We start from the raw sequence: 23,917 nt of genomic DNA on the forward strand, positions 1-23,917 counted from the left end.
TGGCTTGGGAAAGGATTCCATTGCATTGAGTAAGCAAGCCATAGTGCAGAAAGCATACCCACACTTTGAAATGCCATCTAGCAATCTTGCGCCGCAACAGATATTGCTTCTATAACCACAGTGTGCAAACAACTCACATAATGGGCCAATTCCACCAATTAAACAGGTAGCATTCAGGGTTGTTGTTGTTGTTTTTTTAAATTTGTGCCCATCTGCCTGTAGAGCATATATACTGCCAGTATTGTATCTACTGTATCGGTGTAGTTAATGTCGGCCCCACACAACCTCATTCTAAATCTATTACATAAGCTGCTTTTTTGGAAAAAATGAAGTGCTAATAGCAGCCTAAAGAACTGGTATGGTTCTTCCAAACGTAATACATAGCACAGTCTATCAGAAAGTTACTTTCTAAAGGAAATGGCTCTTAGAGCTCATTTCAGTGGGTTCAGAGCAGAGGAAATCCTTGATGGTCGAGGCCTCAAACCTACTTTGTTTCAAGTCTATTCCCAGTCTAAGGCCAGGACATTCAACTTCCCCCAGTCTAGCATCCTCTAGATGTTTTGAACCAGGAGCTCCATCACATTGACCTATCAGCCATCAAGGCTGGGACTGATGGAAGCTGTAGTCTGAAGCATCTGATGAGAAGGGTACATTAAACATTGGTCTCTTACACATGCCATATTACATGAAGTATGAGTGATTCATCTTTCTTGGCAGGTAAAATTCCCCCAGCCCCACCCCCAGCAAAAGGATGGGCATTATTTCCTGATTATATGTGTCTTCGCAAAGAAAACACCTCAATTGGAAGCAAAAAAACACAGGAGTCGTCAGGTTACCTTCTTGCAACTTCTTTCTCAAATACATCCAGCCCATCCTTCTCTGTGATCTCCACAGGACAGAACTTTCCCACCACTGTCAGCCTTGAGAAGTTCCACAAGGGTTTGTGTGATGTGCTACAGCTTTTCCACAAGCCACCTCCCTTGTTTCGAGAAACAACTAGATCACCAACAGTGCATATGATCTGTACTTCCATAAAAGATACAGACTGTTGGTGGAGAGATGCAGTATTCAACCAGGCGACCATATCTTTGGAAATGAAGCAATGTTATGGCTTCCTAGTAGAAGGGAAACAGCTGGAAGCCACAGTTTCCCTCCCCTTTTCAATTTACCTATAATGATGTTATCAGCAAACATTCCAGCCACCTTCCATCTGCTCTAGGAATGAGAACATTTTAAGACAAGGCAAATTGCAGAACGGTACGTTTTTTTCCTCTGCCCAACAACTGTAGCCTCACTTACACCTGGATTTTCAGGCATGTTTTCAAAACATGAGAAGATTCTCAGACAGAACCCCAAACCACATTGAGCCATGGAACTTTGGGCCCGTCAGCTGTTTTAGCAATAATTCCCACCAGCCATATCCAGCATGGCCAGAGGTAAAGAACTGCAGTCCAAATCATCGGAAGGATGAAACATTCCCCACCCTGACATAAATTTTCTGAAAACCGAAATATAGTGGCAACACTGAGGATCTGGTTGCAAAACAAAATTTTGAAACCTTATATATGAATCCACTGTCTCTTATTAATAGTTACTCAAAAGTTATTATTTCCCATCTCACCCACTCCACCCTGTGCTTATAGAAGCAATATCTACTGCAGTCCGTGATGTTAAAAATGGTGACACCTACGGAGACCAAAGGAGCTCATACTAAAAACTATACTTTCTCTGTTGTGGCGCCTTCCCTTGGAACAAGCTTCCAACAGAGGTTTGTCAGGTGGCATCCCTCCCAGCTTTCAAGCAATGAGTAAAAACATAATTTTTTAAAGCTGCCTTCTATTAGTGTTTTAACTACTGACCTGACATACCCAAATTTGATTTAAATGCATTTAATTCTATTTAAATGCAGGGTTTCTAAAAGTTAATGGCTGAGTTTTATTTATTTTATGGTATTTATTATATACTATTGCATTGTTCATTTTAATGTGATTTGACATGTTGTGAATGTGTCAGAGAGTGTTTGCATTAATGGTGGGGGCGAAAGGTTATATAAGTTTAAATAAATAAATAAATATTCATCAATGGAAGACTGGAACAGAATGGAAAGTTCTAGTCTTTTTCCATTCACTCTGGTCATGCCCACTTCCATATTTCTCAGTCTATACCCCCATTATCTGTCGCTCAGGTTTTTTGTCACAATCGGAAGCAAAGTTTGGAGCCAAGCCGGCTTTTCTGAACCTGGCTCCATCCTGTTACCTGGGATGGAACTAGGACCTCCATAAGGTACAATTTCCCTCATTCCAGTCATTGCCCCAGCAGACGGACAGATGGACAGAGAGAAAAGGGGTAGGGGATAGAGGCAGTAAACCAGACACAATATTCAGGAAAGCTGGGACACCAGCCCAAGCAAATATGTCAAGACCCTACTCCCTATTTTTAGATGATCTTTGAAAACCTAACCAGAAGAGCCCCTTATAATTGATGTCCGCAGTTTTAAAATGATTTCTTCAGGTTTTAATGCAGTTTCACTGTTTCGTGTTTGAAAATAGTACTTCCAATGTTTTTGTTGTCCTATTCCAAGCCAGTTTGGGAATTATTATTATTTTGAAAAACAGGATGTAAGACATACAGTACCTCCCAAATATTAATTCCACACTTTTTTTCCCTCCCTGCTACTGGATACAAGAGCTGATTTTGCAGGAAGAAATGGAAAGTAAGGTGGGGCAGAGTGTCAAACGGTGAAGGCTTCTTCCTTGCAGTCCTAGTTCTGCTTTCAGCAGAACAACTTCCTTTCTACACTGTCCAGACGGGCATCTTCCCTTGATATAGCAGAATCCCCAAATAAGTATGCTACTTTTTCTTATGGCAATGAACTGCGGCCATTCTAATGGGGCACTAACCTACCTCTTGACCAAGTGGGATTTGTCTCCTGTCATCCATATCCCAGACCAGCCTGTTTACTTTACCCTGGAAAACACTTGGAACTGAGACAGCCCCTGTCCCCATAATTCCACCACTTCATCTGTATAACTCTGCCTCAAACCAAACCGCATTTTGTAGTCATTGTAAAACCCTCAAAATAACTATTATTTCTGGAGGGTCACTTTGAGGAGGGGTGGGCGGGTAAGCTAAGACTCCAAAACTGCATTTCTCCAAATGCCATTTCTGCTACAGAAACCAATGCAACTCTCTCTCTCTCTCTCTCTCTCTCTCTCTTTTTTTTTTTTTGCTTCCTTGACTGGCACCTAAGGGTAGGCAGACAGGAACCTCTGGCAGACCAGATTTGTCCCACCGTGTTGGTCCCAGCCTAGAATTCAATGGTGTGCTGGAAGGATGTGGCAGAATACTGGAAGAAAGGCCAACAAACAATGGAGTCAGGATTGGATTGTTCTGTCTGTGTGTAGAGGGTGCCTAGGATTTCCATTAATAATGGCTGTGATCCAATGAGACAGTCCTGTGTATGAGACAAGGCACTCAGTCCTCATGCTGAAGGCTATGGCAGGGCTACCGGAAAGCTATGTGTGCTCATAGAGCTCAATCTACTGTAAGTGCCAATGGGGGGGGTGTTCATGTGCTCGAAGGGCTCACAGGTTGTAGCCACTGCTTACTGCATTTTTATTCTATGAAAGGCATTGCACTCACAACAATCCCACCTGGTGGAGTTGCTCATTATTGTTCCCATTCTCCAGACATAAAAAGAGTTTGAAAAGACAGTATGACTGACTGAGCAAAGATTACAAGAGGAATGATAACTTGATACACCGTCACCAGGATCAGACCTCTCACCACCACTAGCCTCCTCAAACGTATTGCTTTATTCCCCCTAAAACAAAAAAGAATGCCGCAAAACCATTTGAAACAATGCCAACAAATAAATTGATTGTCCAACAGATTCTCAGTACAGTATTTCTAAAAATGTAGTGGGTAGAATGACATTTAACAGCTTCTGTCTCCATCTCCCTGTCACACATCTGTACCCACCCATTCACTCTACCATTTTTCCCTCACTTCTATTATCATCAAAGATCTGCAGTGCACATGCTCAGTAATCTACCTTTCTAAAGTGAATAGCTTACTAGACCATGTTAAGAAAAGCACTTGGAAACCTCTTTTGTAGAATAAGGAAATAATCTGCCATAGAACCTGACTTGTTACACTTGCATCAACCTACAGATTTCAGGAGACTTTGTCTATTGTCACTTTCCTATAAACAAAATGTACATTGCTTTCTTCAATTTTGTGCACCAATATTGCACAAACGACAGACTTGTATCATTAAAATACAAGACAACAACACTACACTTTAAAAAGACATTTCTACACACACACACACACACACACAAACACACACACACACACAAACAAACACACACACACAGTGTGTGTCTCTCTTTCTTCCAGAATACTATTTTTCATTGCAATCAGTCATCAGTCCTGACTCTCAGCAGTTAAAACATTTTTTTCTCCATCAGAGTTGAATAAGTATACCTTCTGTTCAGAGACAGAGGCCCAAAGGTGTATTACACTGTAAATGCAGATATGCAAGGTGGTTTTCATTCAAAATGCACAGGAGCTATCAAATAATTATAGTAGAAAGCAATATATATGTTTACATACCAAGTTGGAGTGTTGGATGCAGAGGCTGGAAATCTTGCATTTTGCCCCCATCACCAGAGGAAATCAGCTCTGGGAGAAAAGTCCCCCCTTCCAACAGGCAAAGCCAAGCAGTGACAGCCTGAAGTCTTACATCTCTTCACACCTTATGCTGTTATCAAAATACTTTATATGCTCTCTGGACATATCTGGGATCTCAAGTATTCAGACTCATTCGATCCTTAACAACAGGCTTGTGAATGAAGAGGGACATTGTCTCCTGGTGGGGACAACAGGTAACCTAACTGTATGATATGCATTTCTGGTTCTCTCTATCCCTCATCTTGATTTTTACTCCTGCCGCCCTTTAGGCTGCAATCAGCTTACGGGGTGGCCATTAGGCTGCTCTTTCCTCACCATGTGCTCCTCTAAAGACCAGGATAAATTGGTTCCAGATCCCATATTGCTTGATAATGGGTAATAAAGCCCCTCCTTTTCTATGCCCCTAGCTAGATAGATACAGTGTTGGGTGCGGTGGGGTGGGGTAGGGTGGAGAAGGATTTTCAACACTACACCTCTGGTAATGAGGCTGACTGCTAACTGTCCAAAACTTACATGACAATTTGGGCCTACAGGCACCCCCCTGTGTGGCGAAGGGGAAATGACAGCATGGCTAACAACTGCAATCTCCAAAACACCGAGCAACAGCAAATGAAACTTGGTGTGATCTGTCCTGCCATCCTTCCTTTCCACTCTTTTTATGGGTAAAGAAAATTGGTTTGTGAGAGCAGCTCGTCAACAGGTATCAGAGGTAAAGGGGTGGGGTGGGGGGGTTGAGGTAGGGTGGGGAGAAAACAGCAAATGCTTGGTTTAGTGGAAACTGGCTGGCCCCTGCACAGTAGGAGCATGCATCAAGAAAATGACAGATCCATGAGACAACTGACAAACTCATGTGTAGTAAGATGAGCAGAAAGCCATGTGGCCAAAGGGGAGGAAGGGGGTACTAAGCCTCATAGCCCCGGGGCTCAGAGCAACGGAAGAGCTGGTAGTGCCAGGGGTTGCTGCATCCATGTGTCTGAGTGACAGCTTGATGGAACGAGATGGGGGTGGGGAAGAGTGTCTTTGCAGAGACAAGATGGCTAGGTGGGGAAGACATGCAGGAATGATAAAGATGTGGCAAATGGACAGCATGGAGATGCAGTTGTTGAGCAGGAAGGATGCCTGGGGTGGGGTGGGGGGGCATTTGCAGGTGGGGGTTTCATGCATATAGGGGGGAACAGACATGCAGGAGCCAAAAGTGGGAACAGGTTTTCTGGCAGCCCCCTTTCCCAAGTTTCACTGGTTCCTGCGGCCTAGGCATCGGTCCTCGCAGCCCCTGCAGAAAGGATATGGCCATTCGGTGATCTTTTTGGCGTATTTCCTCACCACGTTGTCCTCACTGAAGAGGAAGAGGGAGCGGTTGAGAGTCAGACAGTTCTGCCGGACAGGAATGGGGTTGTAGAGTGCCATGGTGCGGGCTCGCTGGGCCATCGACTGTTTGTATATCCTCTGGGCCCCTGGGGGGCCCCCCTGCCGGACACCCCCAGCACCCCGGCCACCTCCACTGCCTGCCGCTCCAGAACCAGTTCCCCCTGCACCTCCTGCCCCATAGCGGGCTGGCACCTCATCTCCAAACCGAGCCATCCTGCAAAGAGCAAAGGGCTGGGGGTTATGCCGCTGAGGACGCTGCCGGAGAGAAGAAGAAACTCATCACATCCCATCGGCTGCTGCTGTCGGATGCTGCTAGGGGAGCTTGCAGCAGAGGGAGGGGGCCCTCAGGCTGGAGCACGGCCGGGAAAAGCAGCAGAGATCCTGGACATGGTCACTCTTGCCTCCCTTTGCAGAGGATGGAAGCGATGAACAAAATCCCTTCCCCACCCTCTACCCCAAAAAGGTTGCAAACGTGGAGAGAGGGGAGACACACCCCACAAGGGGAAAGAAAGAAAGAAAGAAGGGGGAAAAAAAAAGATCCCACCCAAATTGTGGGTTGCAGTTAGGGGTGAAAAACAATGCACCAAACTGCCCCTTAAAATTAATTGCAATGAAAAAGACTCAATGTACTGTTGGTTAAAAATATTTCATTTACAAAATTAAAAAAAAATGTGTTGCCACTGCCCAGAGGAGGGGGAATGACAATTAAATGTAGCGACAGCAGCACCTCCTCCCCACCGAGGGAGGAAAAAAAATGCAATTAAAGAAATTGAATGCACCAATTCCTCGCTCCTGCCACTCTTTTCAAAGCCGGAGGGGGGGGGAATTGAAATTTTTTAAAAAATACACCATCCAAATTAGCTTCCCTGTCTAGGTATTTGCAGTGCAATTTGGTGGAGAAAATACAAGCTTCCTCTGCGCTGGATAGCTTGCCATCTGTTTGCACTCAAAAGAAAAAATATATACAAAAAATATATTTTTTCTGCAAGATTTACGAAATCAGTACATGCCCTCCCATTTCACAAATAAAGAAATAAAAATAATGCATCGGTGAGGAGAAAAATGAGAATTTTACACACAAACAAAAAGGCAGAAAAATACCCCTCCCCAAACACACACCAAAAAACAAACAAACAAACCAGCCTGAAAATCAAAACAAAATCCCCCCCTCCCAAGGTTTGCTTTCACTGGAGCTTCATCTTGTTGTCTTCAATACTGTCCAAGATCTGAAAAGGAAAAAGGCTTTGGCTCTTGCTGAGCTGCTGAAGATGTAGGCTGTGCCCCCTTCTTGCTATCCAGCGGTCTCTCTTTCTGCCTTTTTTCCCCGGGTGTGATTGCGTGTATGAATGTGTGTGTGTGTAAGAGAGAGAGAGAGAGAGAGGCAGACACACACACACACACAAAAAGACAGCATGTATGTCAGGTTTGCCTCATCTTGGGGTTGAATGCAGCAAAGAAATCCTGTAAAATCCAAAAATGAAAGAGACAAGAGAAGTAGTTGCCATCCACCATCTACTCATAAGGGTTCCCTGGTTGCTGCAATGTCTAGTATTTTTTCCTGCCCTGTATTCCTCCTTCTCCTCCTCCTCCTCCTCCTCCTGGGTAAGCTAAAATAAGACTGGTGTTAGGAAGGGAGGGGGAAAGCAGGGAGGGAGGCAGGGAGGGAGGGAGGCAGGGAGAGAAATGGGGAAAAAAAGAAAAGAAAGAAAAGGTCTGATTCACTGGCAGGTTGAGCTCTAATGTGCAGCAGTGGATCGATTTAATGCAAGCACAGAGCATCCCAAAACCTCAGCCAGGCTCGACACATGATGGCCTAGAACCAATAGCAAGGGCTACAGCCCAACCAAACCCAGTTGGTTTTTTTTCTACTGGGAAAGAAGGATGGAGACACAGGGAGAGAGAGAGAGAGAGAGAGAGAGAGAGCTTGATGGGGTATGGAAAACCTGCATACAAATGACATCGCTCAGTAGCCCACACCTTGGCAGATTAAACTGATGTCGATTCTCTGGTGTAAGCTCAGACCTGTCTACTGAAAAGCAGTAACCTGAAAATTACACCCCCTCTACACATAGATGCCCTCATCTAGTATAAAGACCAGGTTGAGATGGGCTTTACACATGCACGCACGTGCGCGCATGCACACACATACACACATGTGTGTGTCTGTCTGTGTGAGTAGCAACTGGCAACCAGGAAGACTGGGAAGGACAGAGAGGAAGAGCTTCTAGTAAAGGGCAGATGTTATGTCGTAGAATAAGTGGATGCAAAGTGTAGTGCATACAAGTGTTAGGTATGCATGAAAAAGTCAGTGTACTCATTAAAGTATGAAAACGTGCAAGAGTGGAAACACAGAGTGAAAATAAGCGTATAGCCCCCAGGCTACAAAGTTAATGTATTAACATTCAGGAGTAGCAAATTCCTCTGAATATTACAGGAATCTTCCCCATGCCACCACAAACTATTTGTTTTGCAGTGAAAGGTCTGCTGGTGATGAGCCACTGCATTTAAATAGATTGACACTCAGACATGGCTGTAATGGAGCGTGATTTAGACTGCAATCACATACCCACTGGCTTGGGAGTAAGCCTTATTGAACCCAGGGCACGTTTACATGTCACAGTACTCCAGGTTTTGCATTGGGTTTAGCACACTTGAAATCTATTTAAAAATCTCTGCCTACAGGATGTACAGCTAAAAATGCATTTTTTGGTTAGAAAGTGAGGCATTTTAAACAGCCGTGAGGGGGTTATTTATTTTAACTCAATTGTGGATACAATTTATTTTAACTCATTTTGGCATTTCTGCTTGCCTTTGTTGGAATAAATTGTGTCTGCAGGGTTTGTCAATACTTGGATGCCAGGATCATGGGTTCTCCACTGCAAGGAAACCTTTCAGTCTGATCTGTTATAATGTTGTTGTATGTGTAACAGAGACTGACCTAGTGCTATTCCAGTTTCAAAATTAAAATAAAACAAAAAAAAAATATTAAAAGTAACACTACAGCAGAAGAATACAACTTTTAACCTTGCTGCTCATGTGACCTCAATTCAGGAAGTGAGTTTCTGGTTGTAGTGGTGTGAGTGGTCATGAGAGACAGAGACTGGTGGGCACAGGAAAAATCATTGTTGTGGGTTTTTTGGGCTCTTTGGCCGTGTTCTGAAGGTTGTTCTTCCTAACCTTTCACCAGTCTCTGTGGCCGGCATCTTCAGAGGACAGCAACCTGTGCTCTGCTCAGAGAGTGCTGTCCTCTGAAGATGCCGGCCACAGAGACTGGTGAAAGGTTAGGAAGAACAACCTTCAGAACACGGCCAAAGAGCCCGAAAAACCCACAACAACCATTATATCCCGGCTGTGAAAGCCTTCGCGAATACAGGAAAAATCCTCAGAAGTTGCTCTAGGATAGCACACTAGCAACTAGTGCATCTCCTTGTCGCCAGGGCAGCATGGGGTTACAGTTTAGTTTTTTGATGCAGGCATTTCAATCTAGGAATACAAAGCCTCAGGAAGGCAAAACATGGGAAGCTGGGGCCTGCAGTGCCAATTTGCTTAGAAATGTAACAGTTTTAAAAACTTGTGTAGCCCCATCACACAGTGTACTACATTGCTTACAAACGGATTAAAAGTTGTCAGAAGAGGATGCACAAACAGGCCAAAAAACCATATAATTACTCTCTACTTTAAATTGACTTCCAAACCAGCTCCTGATTTATTTCCATAGTGTAACCAGTCTGACTTATTCCTGCGTAGACACATACAGAATTGCACTTTTAGTGGCTTTTTGTGTGTGGTGACCATTTCTATTACATCACCTTTCTCCTCTGGCTATTTTCTTAAACAGTATCTGTTTGGAATTGGACTTCTCTGGAAAAATATCGTCAACAACATTCATCCTGTGGTTTCCCTCTATTATATGGGACATATTTATTACAATATTGTTGTTAGTCTTCAGCTCCCATCAGTCTCGGTCAGTGCAGCCAATGGTGAGAGATTATGTGGACTGCAGGCTAAGAACATATGAAGGGATACATATTCCCAATCCCTGCCACACACAGTTGGCAACACTGTGCAGAGGACTTCATGCATGGGCTGTTTTCAGGGGTGGCCACATAACAAATGCAATATGTACTCCAGCCTTTGTTTAGAAAGAGGCAATTATAAAATGGCCAGTAGTGGCATTTCTAGACTTAAAGGGGGGAGGTCTCTGAAAAAGGGATGCGGTGGCACTGCGGGGTTAAACCGCAGAAGCCTCTGTGCTGCAAGTCCAGAAGACCAGCAGTCATAAGATCGCATCCATATGACGGAGTGAGCTCCTGTTGCTTGTCCCACCTCTTGCCAACCTAGCAGTTCAAAAGCATGTAAAAATGTGAGTAGATAAATAGGTACCACCTCGGTGGGAAGGTAATGGCATTCCGTGTCTAGTCACGCTGGCCACGTGACCACGGAAACTGTCTAAGGACAAACGCTGGCTCTATGGCTTGGAAACAGGGATTAGCACCGCACCCTAGAGTCAGACCCGACTGGACTAAAAGTCAAGGGAAACCTTTACGTCTGAAAAAAGAGTCTCTTTTGTTATAGTGGTTAGCCAAATTGGATTTTGGTGATTTCAGGGGGCTGAATTCTAAGCATCCACTGCACATTTTCCAGAGAAGGGTAAAGCTCCATTTTGATAAGCACATGCAATTACAACACAGTGCATCAGTTTGTGTACATTGAACAATAAATAAATTCAGGAGTTTGTTTTTTTGTGTGGTGGTGGGGAAGCAATCCCCTCCCCAGCACCCACTCACCCATAGACACATCCACCCTAGTTTGCTTGGCAGGTGGGGAAGGGAAGCGGGAGGGGGAAGTTGAAAGTGGGACTGAACTCATATAGTCTTTTGTTCACTCTTTCCAATGCCAGGTTCCACACAGGTCCCAGCAGCCTCATCTGCCAAGGCGGGTATTTGGAATGCAAAGGAATATTTCAGGATATCTTAATAATACTGTTTTACTGAACAGTGCTAGTTGCAACTCAGCACCGGTGACAAACCTTCCAAAGATGAAAAGGGAGCTCGTATGGATTTTCAGCATCATCAGTGTCTTCAAAGGATAATTTGTGTGCATATAAACCTGTGGCTTGAATATTTTGCCTCACAGATCTGTCAAATTTGATTATAATTCACAAAGACTCGTGAAAAACTAAAGCTGTTAGTCTTAAAGGTATCACAAGACTCTTCTTTTCCTATATGGAAACAAATTAGTAGACTGATCTCTTTGAAAACTGCTGAAAGTGGATTGCACTTGCCCACACTACTGTGCATTAATGAAACATAGATTTGGTTGAATTATGTGTATGGGTAGAGCAAAGAAGTCAATGCTGTGTGCATGGGCTCAACCACTTTACTATCAGCCGTTTGTGTGTTCAGCAACCCACCCTGCTGCTCCTGCTGTTTTTCACTCTTGGGTTCTTGATGTATTAAAAATACTGTTGAGGCTTTATTTTGTTGGAAGTGGAGAAATGCACAGCCATTCTTGCTCAAGTCACTATGTGCCTAAAGAAGGCCACAGAGAGATAGGGGGTTGCTACCTCTTTGGCTTGACTTCACTTCCTCCCCGGTATCTCTTCCTCTCTCAAGTCATGCAGCCAGCGGCAGAACATCCCATCTCCCCTGCAATGCAGTTCTCTCTAATGAAACGTTCTTTTTATTAATGATACTTTCTTGTTCACTATTTCGAATGCCAGGTTCCACACAGATACCAGCAGCCTCATGGGCCAAGGAGAGGATCTGGCCTCACCTCACCAGTTCAGGGTGAGAAGCCCTGCTTGGACCATGAGCTACCCCTAACAGGTCTAACATGTCCAAAAGCTAGTTTCCACACCATCTAACACTTTCAGTGAATTTGCATGTATAATATTCTGTTTGTCCTTCACAGTCATCTATATGAGAAGTTACTATGATGTGGATAATAGTGGCATTATATGGAGATAGGGTATTGAAGTACTGGTACTGCATAAGGGCTAGCAAAAAATGAAGTGTTGAAGGTAGAATCCACTAAGGATTTCTTGAGTAACATGAAACACCCAGCATATAGATGAACTCTCTCTCAGAAAAGGGTAGACAATTTGTGGCTCACAGACCAAATAGGCCTTGTGAAGGAGTTTGTACTTGAGGAGATGGCTCCTAGTGATCCTACCAAAATGGTGGTTGGTGGTTCATGGAAGTCCATGAGCCATAAACCACAAATTTATGAATTTTTCTCAAATCGCGCCGCTGATTTGCTCAGGGATTTTTTTTAAAGACAGCCCAGTGGCTGTCTAAAAAACAAAACCAAACCAAAAAAACCCAGCTCCCTCCCCACCCACACAGCCTGCTCCCCACCACCTTCCCGCTGCCCATGTTGCCTCCCTACCTTTTCCTCTTGTTGCATCTTCCTCCACAGTCACTGTTATCTGAGAGGACGCCAGCTCCCACAGGCCAGCTCGTCTCTGCAATTATTATTTTTTATTGTTTAGTTAGCTGGCCTGTCAGCTGGCTAGGGAACCTCTGTGCATGCCCCTGCCTCTTAGCTGAGAGGTGGGGACAGGCACAAAAGCCCTCTGCCTGCTGATAGCACAGCAAACTAATAATAATAAGAATAATATTTTTTTAAAAAAAAAATTGTTAGCTGGCCTATCAGCCAGCCCAGTGGCCTTTACACATGTACCTGCCTCTCAGCTGAGAGGTGAGGTCACTTGCAAAGACTGCTGGGCTGAGCTGGGCCTTTCAAGATGGCGGCGGCAGTGGAGGAAAGGCATTTTCAATGGGGTAAGGAAGGCATGTTAAAATACATTTTTAAAGAAATAATTCTATACCAATATTTAATGCAATGGTTTATACTTGCATCTGGACAACCAGCTTCACAATTCGTGCCTGAGTGTTCATTAAAGCCACTCATACACACACCTTTTGACAGTCCCATAACGGGCTCTGGGAGGTGGTGGTAACAATAATGTGTTAAAATTAAGTTTCACTGGGGGAGGGTGGGTTTTCCCTCAGAAAGGGAGCCATCACCATTCAGTCACTGGTTCTGCCACCTCCTCCTTTTCAGATGTTCTCCCTTGAGTGTGGCGATGCACAGCTGAGACAAGAAGGGGGAGAAATTTCTTTAGTGGTGTTGGTGGCCTTCTCATTCACCACCACCACCATCACCACCACCACCATTTCTCCCACTCCCACTCGAGCCTGGTGCTGCCTCCTTGCCTCTCAAGTCCCATTGCAGCTAGTCTGGCCGGCAGGGGCTGTGGCAGGGTCCCGCCTCCTGCTCCTCCCTGTCCCAGTTCCCCACCCAAGCCAGCCAGCCACCAGAGCTGGGGAGCCATGTTTGATGCATTTTTTTTAAAAAAAACCCTACGCAGCCAGCAGGCCCAAGAGCCCCACAGTGGGGAATGAAGAGAACGTGACTAAGGGCAGATACAAGTGAGAGCAGAGGTAGGGGTGCAGGAGAGGACTGGGAAGCGGAGTGCGAGTTTTCCTCCAAAAATTGTGGTGACCTACCAGAAAACACTTTGTGACACCCCCCCCCCAGAGGTCACAACATACAGGTTAGACTGCCCACTCACAGTCTAACCTGAGTGATTACTGCTCACTCAGACAAGGCAGCAGGGCGGGGCAGGGAAGCCTGCAGCATTGCCTTCAAATGGGCAGCCACCTGAGGAGGCAGAGGAGGGAAGCATGTGCTGGGATCCATGAGTGGGCAGATGCTTGGGAGGCAGGGAAGGAAGCATGCAATGTCTGGGGAATGGGCAACTGCACAGAAGAGGTGGGAGAGGGGAGTGCACAGTGCCCACACAACACCTGTTTCAGCATGGCACTGAACTGGGCTGAACCACCGAACTGTGGTTCATGCCCGTTTCTATTGGGAACCCATGCCATAGAGTAAGAGATGTTTGTGGTCTTTAGTCTTTCTGGGAATTGTTTGTTTGTTTGTTTGTTTAACTTATCGTATATGCTGCCCACTCTATCAAAAAGTCTCTGGGCAGCTTACAACAATTAAAATACAATAAAAAGATACAACAATTAAAATACAATTAAAATATATACTTTAAAATTTGCCATCAGGACCCACAGTTGATATTATTTCAATTAAAAGCCTTCTGGAACAGGGAAGTTTTGAGCTGGCGCCGAAATGTCATCAGTGTCAGCGCCAGATGAATCTCAATTGGGATGGCGTTCCATAGTCTGGGGGCGGCTGCCGAAAAGGCCCTTTGTCTACAAGCCATCCCTCTTACCTCCTTGAGGGACGGCTCTTTCAAAAGGGCCCCTTGGCTAGATCTTAACTGCCAGGTAGGTTCATATGGAAAGAGGTGGTCCTTCAGGTATCCAGGGCCCAAGCCGTTTAGGGCTTTATATGTCAAAACAAGCACTTAGAATTGGGCCCGGGCAGCAACTGGTAGCCAATGTAACTTAAACAGAATCGGCTTCATATGTTCCCTAGCGGCCCCACCACTCACCAGCTGCGCAGCTCAATTCTGGACCAGTTGCAGTAGCCGGACCATCTTCAAAGGCAGCCCCACGTAGAGTGCATTGCAGTAATCTATATGAAATGTTACCAGTGCATGTGTAACTGTCATGAGACTCCGCTCGTCCAGGTAGGGCCGTAGATGGTACAATTTACGCAGCTGAAGGAAGACGCCCCTGGCCACTGAGTACACCTGGGCCTCCAGGGCCAGACCGGGGTCCAGGAGCACCTCCAGGCTGCGGACCCTGTCCCTTAGGGGGAGTGTAACCCCATTCAGGGCAGGGAAAAGGCCCTCCAACCTGTACGGTGAAGCACCCACTAACAGCACTTCCGTCTTGTCTGGATTGAGTTTCAATTTATTAACCCTCATCCAGTCCATTGTCAGGTCCAGACACGAGTTCAGCACAGAAACCACCTCACCTGCATTGGTGGAAAACGAGAGGTAGAGCTGAGTATCGTCAGCATATTGCTGACTCCTCAGCCCAAACCTCCTGATGACCTCTCTCAGCAGTTTCATGTAGATGTTAAACAGCATGGGGGACAGTATTGAGCCCTGAAGAACCCCATGACATAAACGCCATGGGACAGAGCTACTGTCCCCCAGCACCACCCTCTGGACACAGTCAGCCAGGAAGGAGCAGAACCACCATAAAGTGGTGCCCCCAACTCCCAACCCAGCCAGCCTATCTAGAAGAACACCATAGTCGATGGTGTCGAAAGCTGCTGAGAGGTGCAGGAATATCAACAGGGTCACACTCCGCCTGTCTCTCTCCTAGCAAAGGTCATTGTACAGGGTGACCAGGGCAGTCTCCATACCAAAACCCGGCCTGAAACCCGACTGAAATGGATCCAGAGTGTCCCTGAGATTAAAGCTGGCTTCATGCCCATAAGGGTAAGAGTTTTGACACTGCAGCAGAACTTGCTCCCAGTTTGTGTGTTTCCTTACTGATTGAGTTTGAATCTTTTTAAAATTTGTCTCATATTCTTTACTAATTTGCCTTTTATTTTTAACTGTGTTGGTTTCTCCAAGTCATTGTTAACTGTCTGTTTCTTGCCATTTTGGCTGGAGAAAAGCAGCATACAAATCAAATACTGTATTTTTCCATCTATAAGACTATACTTTTGTCTAAAATCTCCAGACTAAAAATTGAGGGTTGTCTTATACACAGAAGTAAACTGAGTAAAGAAAAAAAACAAGTGGAGAGGAAAGCAAGGATCAAAGTGATCCTGCAGGGTTTTGATCCCTGCTTTCCCCTCCACTTGCTAAGCCTTAGCAAAAGGAAAGCAGAGATTAAAGCGCTGCAGGATAGCTTTGATCCTTGCTTTCCCCTCTGCTTACTAAATCCCATGGAGCTTAGCAAGTGTAGGGGGAAAGGATCAAAGCAATCCCATGGCTGTATAAGGGGAAAGGGATCAAAACAATCATGCAGTCACGGGATTGCTTTGATCCCTTCCCCCCCTCCTTTTGCTAAGCGGGCCTTAGCACGAAGGGAGAAAGCAGGCATCAAAGTGATCCTGCAGTGCTTTGATCCCTTTCCCCCTACACTTGCTAAGCCCCACTTATATTTCTTAATTTTGGGTTAGAAAAGTGGGTGGGTGTCTTATGCATGGGGGCGTCTTATACACGAAAAAATATGGTAACTAAATAATTAATCAAGCAAGCACGTGTACGACTAGTCACTGCTTGTCTTATTCTCACCCCACCTTTCAGTACAGTTTGGGATTATTATTATTTTGGGGCTAGAATCTTGAAGGTCTTAATTCAGAAGCATAAATTCAGACCTGCTCCTTATTAGTCTATTAAACACACATAGCATGCATATAAACATGGCTCTAAAATGTCCTTCTACAACTAACCATGTGGGTGATAGAATGGTGATGTTCTTCAACACATTTGTCTAAATGAATGTCAAGTAATGAAGGCTCACCAATGGAACTGCTCTGTCTTTGTTACCTGTCTGTAGGCACTTCCACTGGTTAACTAATTCATTCATTTACATGATAATGTATGTTTTGCTTTTCTGACTCTAAAAGGAATCTCGTAGCAGCTAACAGAATAATAAGAGCATTAGCATACATAAAGTACAAACAATATAATGCAGCAGATACGTAAATGCATCCACCCACCCACAGACACATCAAATTACCTGTTTGAACAGAAAAAATCTAACTCATCTTTAACAAAAACAAATAACAAAGTTGTGGCTCTGACAGGCTCTCTGGGGAGAGTTTTCCATAACATGAGCACCAAAACAAAGAAAATCTTTGTTATGGAAGAGGGTAGGATCATGTAAGCATTATAACAGTTTGGAAGTGATCGAGCACATAGCCCAATAATGCAACTCTGACACCTACCCACCAACCCGCTATTACCACTCAGAGTTACTGAGTGAAACATGAATGGCAGTAGGTTCAGGCTGGGAAGTAAAAAAAAATCACTGTATTTTACTTAAAGAAAGCTGCACTTTTGCATCTCCCAAGACTCATTTGTGTGAAGAAACACCTCACCTCTAGACTTCGCACATTTGCAAGGCTTATAGAACAGTTTGGAGAAATAAAGTGTGTATGCACAGAACTGTGCACACTTTAAAATGCAAAGAGCTAAAATGCATACAATTGGAAAAAATGAAAGTGATTTAGTCAATAGGGAAATGTCTAAGTTAATGAAACCAAAGCCTCAGCAAGATCTAACAATGTACTGAGGATTAGGCCTGAAGGATATGACTGGTCAGGTGGACCCCCTCCATGGTCACTATTAGACATGGAGACGAATATAAAAATGAATTGCAATATTCAACGAATATCGCTGATTTGTCAAATATTCGTTGCCTCATATTCTTGAGGTCCAAAGACCCCAACAAATATGAAGCCATGAATATAACCCTTTTATATTCATCGCTTCGTCTATCAGGCTTCCCGCCTCTTTCTATGCCCAAGTGGCTATAGGAAGAGGAGGGAAGGGATCAAAGCTAACTACCAGCCACAGTTTTTGCAAAGGCAGCAGGGCTGGGGACCTATGCTGCCTATGACCCCGCGCCATACGAAGGCTGCAGGGGCCGGGGTTTTTTAATATATTTAGCCATGGGCTGGCTAAAAAAACAAAAAAAATTAACTCCATGAACTGACAAATTGATTCATAGTCTGTCGGGCCACGGGGGGGGGCAATTCATGGGTTGCCAAGACGAAGCCCATTTTCGAGTTTCGTCCCAATCTCTAGTCACTATCTATGGCTTTGAAGCATTTAATACTGTCCCCTTTCAGAAACAGGGCATAGAACTGGAAGGGCCATTTAGTATTCCCTCTTTTGCCAGTTTTAGAAGCGGTAACCATTTTAGTCCATGCTAACAAAGGAAAAATTAAAAATTAAGACAAAAATGTTGTGGCACCTTAAAGAATAAATGCTATATTTTAATGTGAGCTTTCATGGACAAGTCCACTTTCTCAGACATCTCTTCTGCCTCATCTGGCAGTCCCCACATATGACTGTCAGAAGGGAAAAAAACGAAGCCCAGACTTTTATGGCAAGCATACAAAAGTCCTCCTGTGTAATCATTTAAATACCCTATATCATCCTAAATATCCAGGCCTGCTGCAGCTCATTGAGCCAAGGCTCTGTACACACACGCACGCACGCACGCACGCACGCACGCACACACACACACACACACACACAGAGAGAGAGAGAGAGAGAGAGAGAGAGAGAGAGAGAGAGAGAGAGAATGCGTAAGAGCCTAGCTTGCTTGAGTCCCTAACCTATTTTCTATTCTCCCTTTTCATTCCCACCAGCCTTGACGTCACCAGGTTCCTTTGTTTGAGGGTAATGCTTTTGTCCCATGCCAGCAGATCTGAGGCTGTCTAAATATAGTCCTTAAGTCACCAATATCTTAAGAAATGGTCTAAAGTACCTAGCTAAAAGGCTTGAGAAATGAGGAAATAAGCAGCACAATCAGCCACGTCTGAGATTGTTGCCTGTGGCCCTTCTCTTGCAGCGGGCCAGGGGAGATAAGAAGGCGACAAAGGGGTTCCTCTGGGTGAACATCAGAGGAAGCAAAATATAAACCCTCTGCATAGTGAATTATTTATTTATTGGAAAATCTGTTTTATGTCTGTCACAGCACCCAATGCGGGGCGGGTGGGTGGGGGCAGGGGTCATAATGGAACAGATTACTCTGCCCCATCAGAGAAATACAGTCAGACTGCAAACATGCAGAATAAGTAGATTCCCACGTACTCTGTGCTGGAGCAGAGTTGTGCTTCCATCTAGCCTGGCAGTGAAAGCCAACATTATTAGCTCTTATAGCCTCCCTCCCCCAGTGCTCTTGATTGTAAATCAGCAGATGTTATGCACCTAGGTTGTGTAGGGTGCAGGTCAGGCAAAACTTCTGCATGGTAAAAACACTCTGCAGATATGCCACAGAGAACGTCTAAGAACAAGCACATTCCCTCCATCATACCACTCAAAGTGTACCTAATCTTGTCTGATTTCAGAGGCTGAGGCTTGGGCCTGATTAGTACTATCTCCCAAGATGCAGGGCCCCAACTAAGGACCAAACAGGTGTTATACATCCAATAGGATTTCCTGACCTGTTGTCCTCTAGATGTGTTGGACTAATGGTCCATCAGCCCATGGACCGGTCTGCCATCACCCCCTGGGAGGATTCCCATTGGAGAACTTGACCACTTGAGGATTTTTTTACTCTTCACTCTTGGCAGTTTAAAAAAACGTTCTAGGTTATGGGCAATTCAGGAATCTCATCACATCAATTTATATAAGCATTTGGCAGAGTCTTCTTTCCCCATAGGGGAGATAGCAACTGCTGCATTAGACTTAGGAAATTTAATTGCTCTAGCTTTTCAATTCAGAGTTTATTACATTTTACAATATAACAGAAACAAGTAGGGAGGAACTGTGAGGAAGTCGCCATTGGTGCCCCTGGGCAGACTGTCAGCCCCCACTCCAGGCCCCCCGAGAAGGGTTCTCAGACCTAGTTAGTGCTGGGTCTGAGGCATATGCAAGTCAGGACTAACCAGTTTGGGAGGAGGAGGCCACCTGGGGAAGGATGAAGGAGCCATAAAAGAGGCTTCTGGGGAGACTGGAGGAGGTTCTGAGGAAGACAAGGGACTGCCTGTGCTTGGTGGGGGAGGTCTTTGATCTGGAGGAGGAAGGGGCTTGAAGAGACACGCAGGAGGAGCTAAAAAAGAGACGCTGAGCACTGAGATGGTTTGGGGAGCTGAAGAAGATTAGGACTGCATTTATGAAGAGAACCCTGGAAGGGAGCCCTCGTCCAGCTTCACGTCAGCTCAGCCATTGGCTTCTTGCCACAACACTGACAGACCAAGCCAGGCTAAGTGGGCCCCACACCTTCCCTCCAAAGGCGACGGTTCGAAAGCCGGCATAGCAGCCAGCTCCAGTGAGACTCAAGCCCTGCCCAGGCTGCAGGCATTATAAGCCATCCCTCTGCAGAGCTTTGATCTTTGGTTCCCCCATGGAGACTCTCTATGAAGGAGCCCAAGATCTCACAGGCCCCCGTGGAGTTAACTTGGAACCCAGACCAGACTGCAGTATTTTCAGGACCAGTGCAGATAACTTTGCCCCCAGGAGTATCAGAAGAAGTGGGGCAAACTCCTGTGTCGGTTACTTCTCACTTCCCTGTACCAATAAACCCTGTCCTTGCTGAGTAAGCCAGACTGTGTGGAGTCAATGGATACAGAGATAGAGGAGGGTTTGCCCACCAAGCCCATGCTGGGTGGTGGTGTTTGGGATCACAGCCATGAAAGTAATTCACTTTCCCTGCTACGCTTTCTTCCTTCATACCATGAACATATCTGCTCTACTGTCACAGTAAGCTTACATCAAAAGGGAAGTCAGCACTCTTGTGGCTGTTCTTATTACTGGCCATGTGGCCACTTCTGCTTCTTGGCACACTTATCAACTAATGACCTCCAAAAGTTCCGATTATTAACAACCCTGCTCGGGTCATGAAAATTAAAGGTCATTGGTTTGTCAACTGAGTTCTTGTTCAAGACTTCCTCATTTCCTACTGCCTTCAATTTTTCCTATGGCCTTCAACTTTTCCTGTCCCTACCGTCTTTCCCAGGGAGTCTTGTCTTTTGTATGATATGTCCAAAGTGCTATAGTCTCATAGTCATTCTGACTTCTAATGAGAGTTTATAGACTTGATTTAGAACCCTCTTCTTGTTTTGACTTAGATATCAACCCATAGTGCTACCTATTAAAGATTGAATTGAGGTTGTGAACACAGGCTTGACTGCAATGCAGCCAGTGGTACAGTTGGCCCCATGGTACAGTTGAACCACTGTACCATGGGGCTCGTTTGTCTTTCTGATACTCCATGGGTACACATAAAAGTGTAGCCCAACACAACATTTTCAATGTCTTTTTTCCCTGTCAGCATTTTTTTTTCATTTTACAGCTTTTACACCCATACATACTAATCAGGAACAAAATACATAGTTTGGATGATCTTTGCTACCAGCAATATATCCTTACACTTCAGGGTCTTTTCTGATTCCTTAATACTGTTAGCTGCTCTTTCATGTCTCAAGCCTTCTTCTGACCTCTTGGCTGCAGTCTCCATTTGGACTGAGGACAGAACTGAGGTACAGAAAATCTTTAACAATTTTGATTTCTTCATTGTCAACATTGTGTGTTATGTGCTGACAAGTCACTTCTGACTTACAGTGAACTTTAAAGGGTTTTCAAGGTATGTCAGATATTTAAGGAGTGCTTTTAGCCTTGCCACCTCCGCAGCCAAGAGGGGATTTGAACCCAAGTCTCCTGAGTCCTAGTCCAACATTCTGTCAACCACAACATACTGGCCTTGATTGTCAGTATTAGGGTTATGTTTTCACATACATCATGAAATTCATGACTTTGGTTGTGTGGGGAAGTTACTGCAACAGCCCAATCACTCCTGCACTCTTTAGCATCACAGTTCTTTGCAAGAGGAATATATACTGAACGCTTCTAGTTATGATTCATTTTGTTTTCCACATTTGTTGACATGTTTTTGTTAGGACTCTGATGAATTCAGTCTCTTTCTCAATGAATCATTATTTATTTATTATTTATTAAAAATATTTATATGCCACCTTTCTCCCAAGAATACAATCAGACAGCCAATAATAATAATACAGAATTATTATTATTAAATTCCAGACACAAACAATCAAAATTATAAAAACACTGACTTTTATTTATTTATTTATTTATTTATTTATTTATTTATTTATTTATTTATTTATTTATTTATTTATTTATTTATTTATTTATTTAGCTTATATGCTACCCACACTACCCAAAGGTCTCTGGGCGGCTTACAACAATTTAAACACAGTAAAAAGATAAAACAATTAAAATACAATTAAAATATATACTCTAAAAATTGCCATCAGGACCCACAGTTGATTTGATTTCAATTAAAAGCCTTCTGAAACAGGAAGGTTTTGACCTGGCGCTGAAACCCTAAGTATCTGTTAGATATCAACATACTATATATGCTGTTCCTAATATTGCTGGGTTTTGTAGCTCTGACAATATTATTTCTGGAACCTGCAACTGCTTATAATACTATGTAAAAAAATTGTTCCTATAGCCCCAATGGCAGTGGGGACCACTGAGATATGTTTCATCCACAAGTGAAATTATTCAATTGTGAGATCTCTGTATTTTGTTAATTTTTACAATTCTTCAGCTTCAACTCTGGCATCTTCTGAAACTGCAATGTCAATGATCCAGACATTTCTTCCTTCTATTACTAATACGTGTTATGTTCAAGGTGTTTGTCTGTTTGGATCCAGAAATCACACAATCTTGACTTCATTTTATAATACCTTCTCTATCTGATGTTCCCATGGGGTGGTTTTTTTTTTTTTTTTTGGCATAACGACCAATGCATTAATTTAATGCAAAATTAGATATGATAATCTAATTTTGTAATCTGTTTGTGCAATCTTTGGGCATTCACAGATGAGGAATGACCATCTTTTTCTTGGCAGAGTCGATCTTTTTTTTGTTAGCACTAATTCCTTGAATCTTAGCTTTCATAACATTAGTTTGGAATGCATGTTCTTGTGCAGCAAAAATCAAACCTTTGACTTCTTTCTTAATGGTCCCCAGTTTTAGAGATGCTCACGTTGAATTATTGTCATGCCTTCCAGCAATACTTCCCAGATGTTGTCTGTGTGGTGGTTTCTAACTGTTTAACTCTTTTTCAGATTGTTGTTTCTTATACTGGGCCTTTGTTTCTGTTATTTTCAAAATATTCTCCAATTTTACTGCCTTAAGTAATTTTTCTTTCCTTGTACTAATGCAATCATTTAGGCTTCTTTTTCCCTCCTCTACTACCTGCTGTATTTGCAGTAATCCATGGTCTCCAGATTAAACTGCAGAAGGCTCTGTGCTGCAGGGTCAGAAGACCAGCAGTCCTAAGATCGAATCCATGTGATGAAGTGAGCTCCCGTCGCTTGTCCCAGCTCCTGCCAACCTAGCAGTTCAAAAGCATGCAAATGCAAGTAGATAAATAGGTACCACTATTTATGATGGGAAGGTAATAGCACTCCGTGTCTAGTCGCTCTGGCCACGTGACCATGGAAACTGTCTATGGACAAATGCTAGCTCTACAGCTTGGAAACGGGGATGAGCACCGCACCCTAGAGTCAGACATGACTGGACTAAATGTAAAGGGGAATCTTTACCTTTCTGGTCTCCAAATTTTTGTGATAAATATAATATGTCCAAATCACTTGGTTAGGATTATGATCATCGTCATCATTTGTTGGATCTATATCCCGCCCATCTAGTAGCAAATCAATACAGTGGTGCCTCGCTTAGCGAGTGCTTCGCTATGCGATGAATTCGCATAGCGAGGGGGTCCGGGCCATCGCTGGAGCGTTCGCTCAGCGATGGCCCCTATAGCGTTTTTTCGCTTTGCGATGATCGCTAAGCAATTCGCTTAGCGATTTTCGCAGAACGAAGCGGGGAGAACAGCTGATCGGCAGTTCCAAAATGGCCGCCGGAAGGTCCGCGCCGCATTTTCGCGCCCTGCCCTCGCTTACCGAGGGCGCGAAAATGGCGGCGCTATGGAAAAACATCGCTTAACGGTGAGTTTTAAAGCCATAGGAACGCATTGAACGAAGTTCAATGCGTTTCTATGGCTTTTTTATTCCCGTTTAGCGATGTTTTCGCATAGCGAAGGTTAATCCGGAACGGATTAACCTCGCTATGTGAGGCACCACTGTATTCTGGACAGCTTACAAAGGAACACATATTGAACACAAATGATGCATAAAAATAAAAGTAACAATAACAAAATAAGACAACAAACATAATAACCATAAACTAATATCTCACAGT

The 23,917-nt window shown here is 44.1% G+C and overlaps 1 protein-coding gene across 8 annotated transcripts in view; it reads right to left on the reverse strand.

Annotated features, from left to right (window-relative positions):
- The window catches only part of CACNA1A (calcium voltage-gated channel subunit alpha1 A), a 355,947-nt gene that overhangs the window by 253,918 nt on the left and 78,112 nt on the right, over positions 1-23,917 (reverse strand). For 7 of the 8 annotated variants that reach the window (XM_078385849.1, XM_078385848.1, XM_072990312.2 and 4 more), the window contains exon 3: positions 5,984-6,277. In XM_078385849.1, coding sequence (XP_078241975.1) covers positions 5,984-6,277 — 294 coding nt within the window. Of the gene's footprint in view, positions 1-5,983; positions 6,369-23,917 lie in introns of those variants that run through there. The other variant, XM_078385853.1, reaches the window with a different exon arrangement.

This window comes from Pogona vitticeps, chromosome 2 (genome assembly GCF_051106095.1).
Source record: "Pogona vitticeps strain Pit_001003342236 chromosome 2, PviZW2.1, whole genome shotgun sequence".
Taxonomy (NCBI): Eukaryota; Metazoa; Chordata; class Lepidosauria; order Squamata; family Agamidae; genus Pogona; species Pogona vitticeps.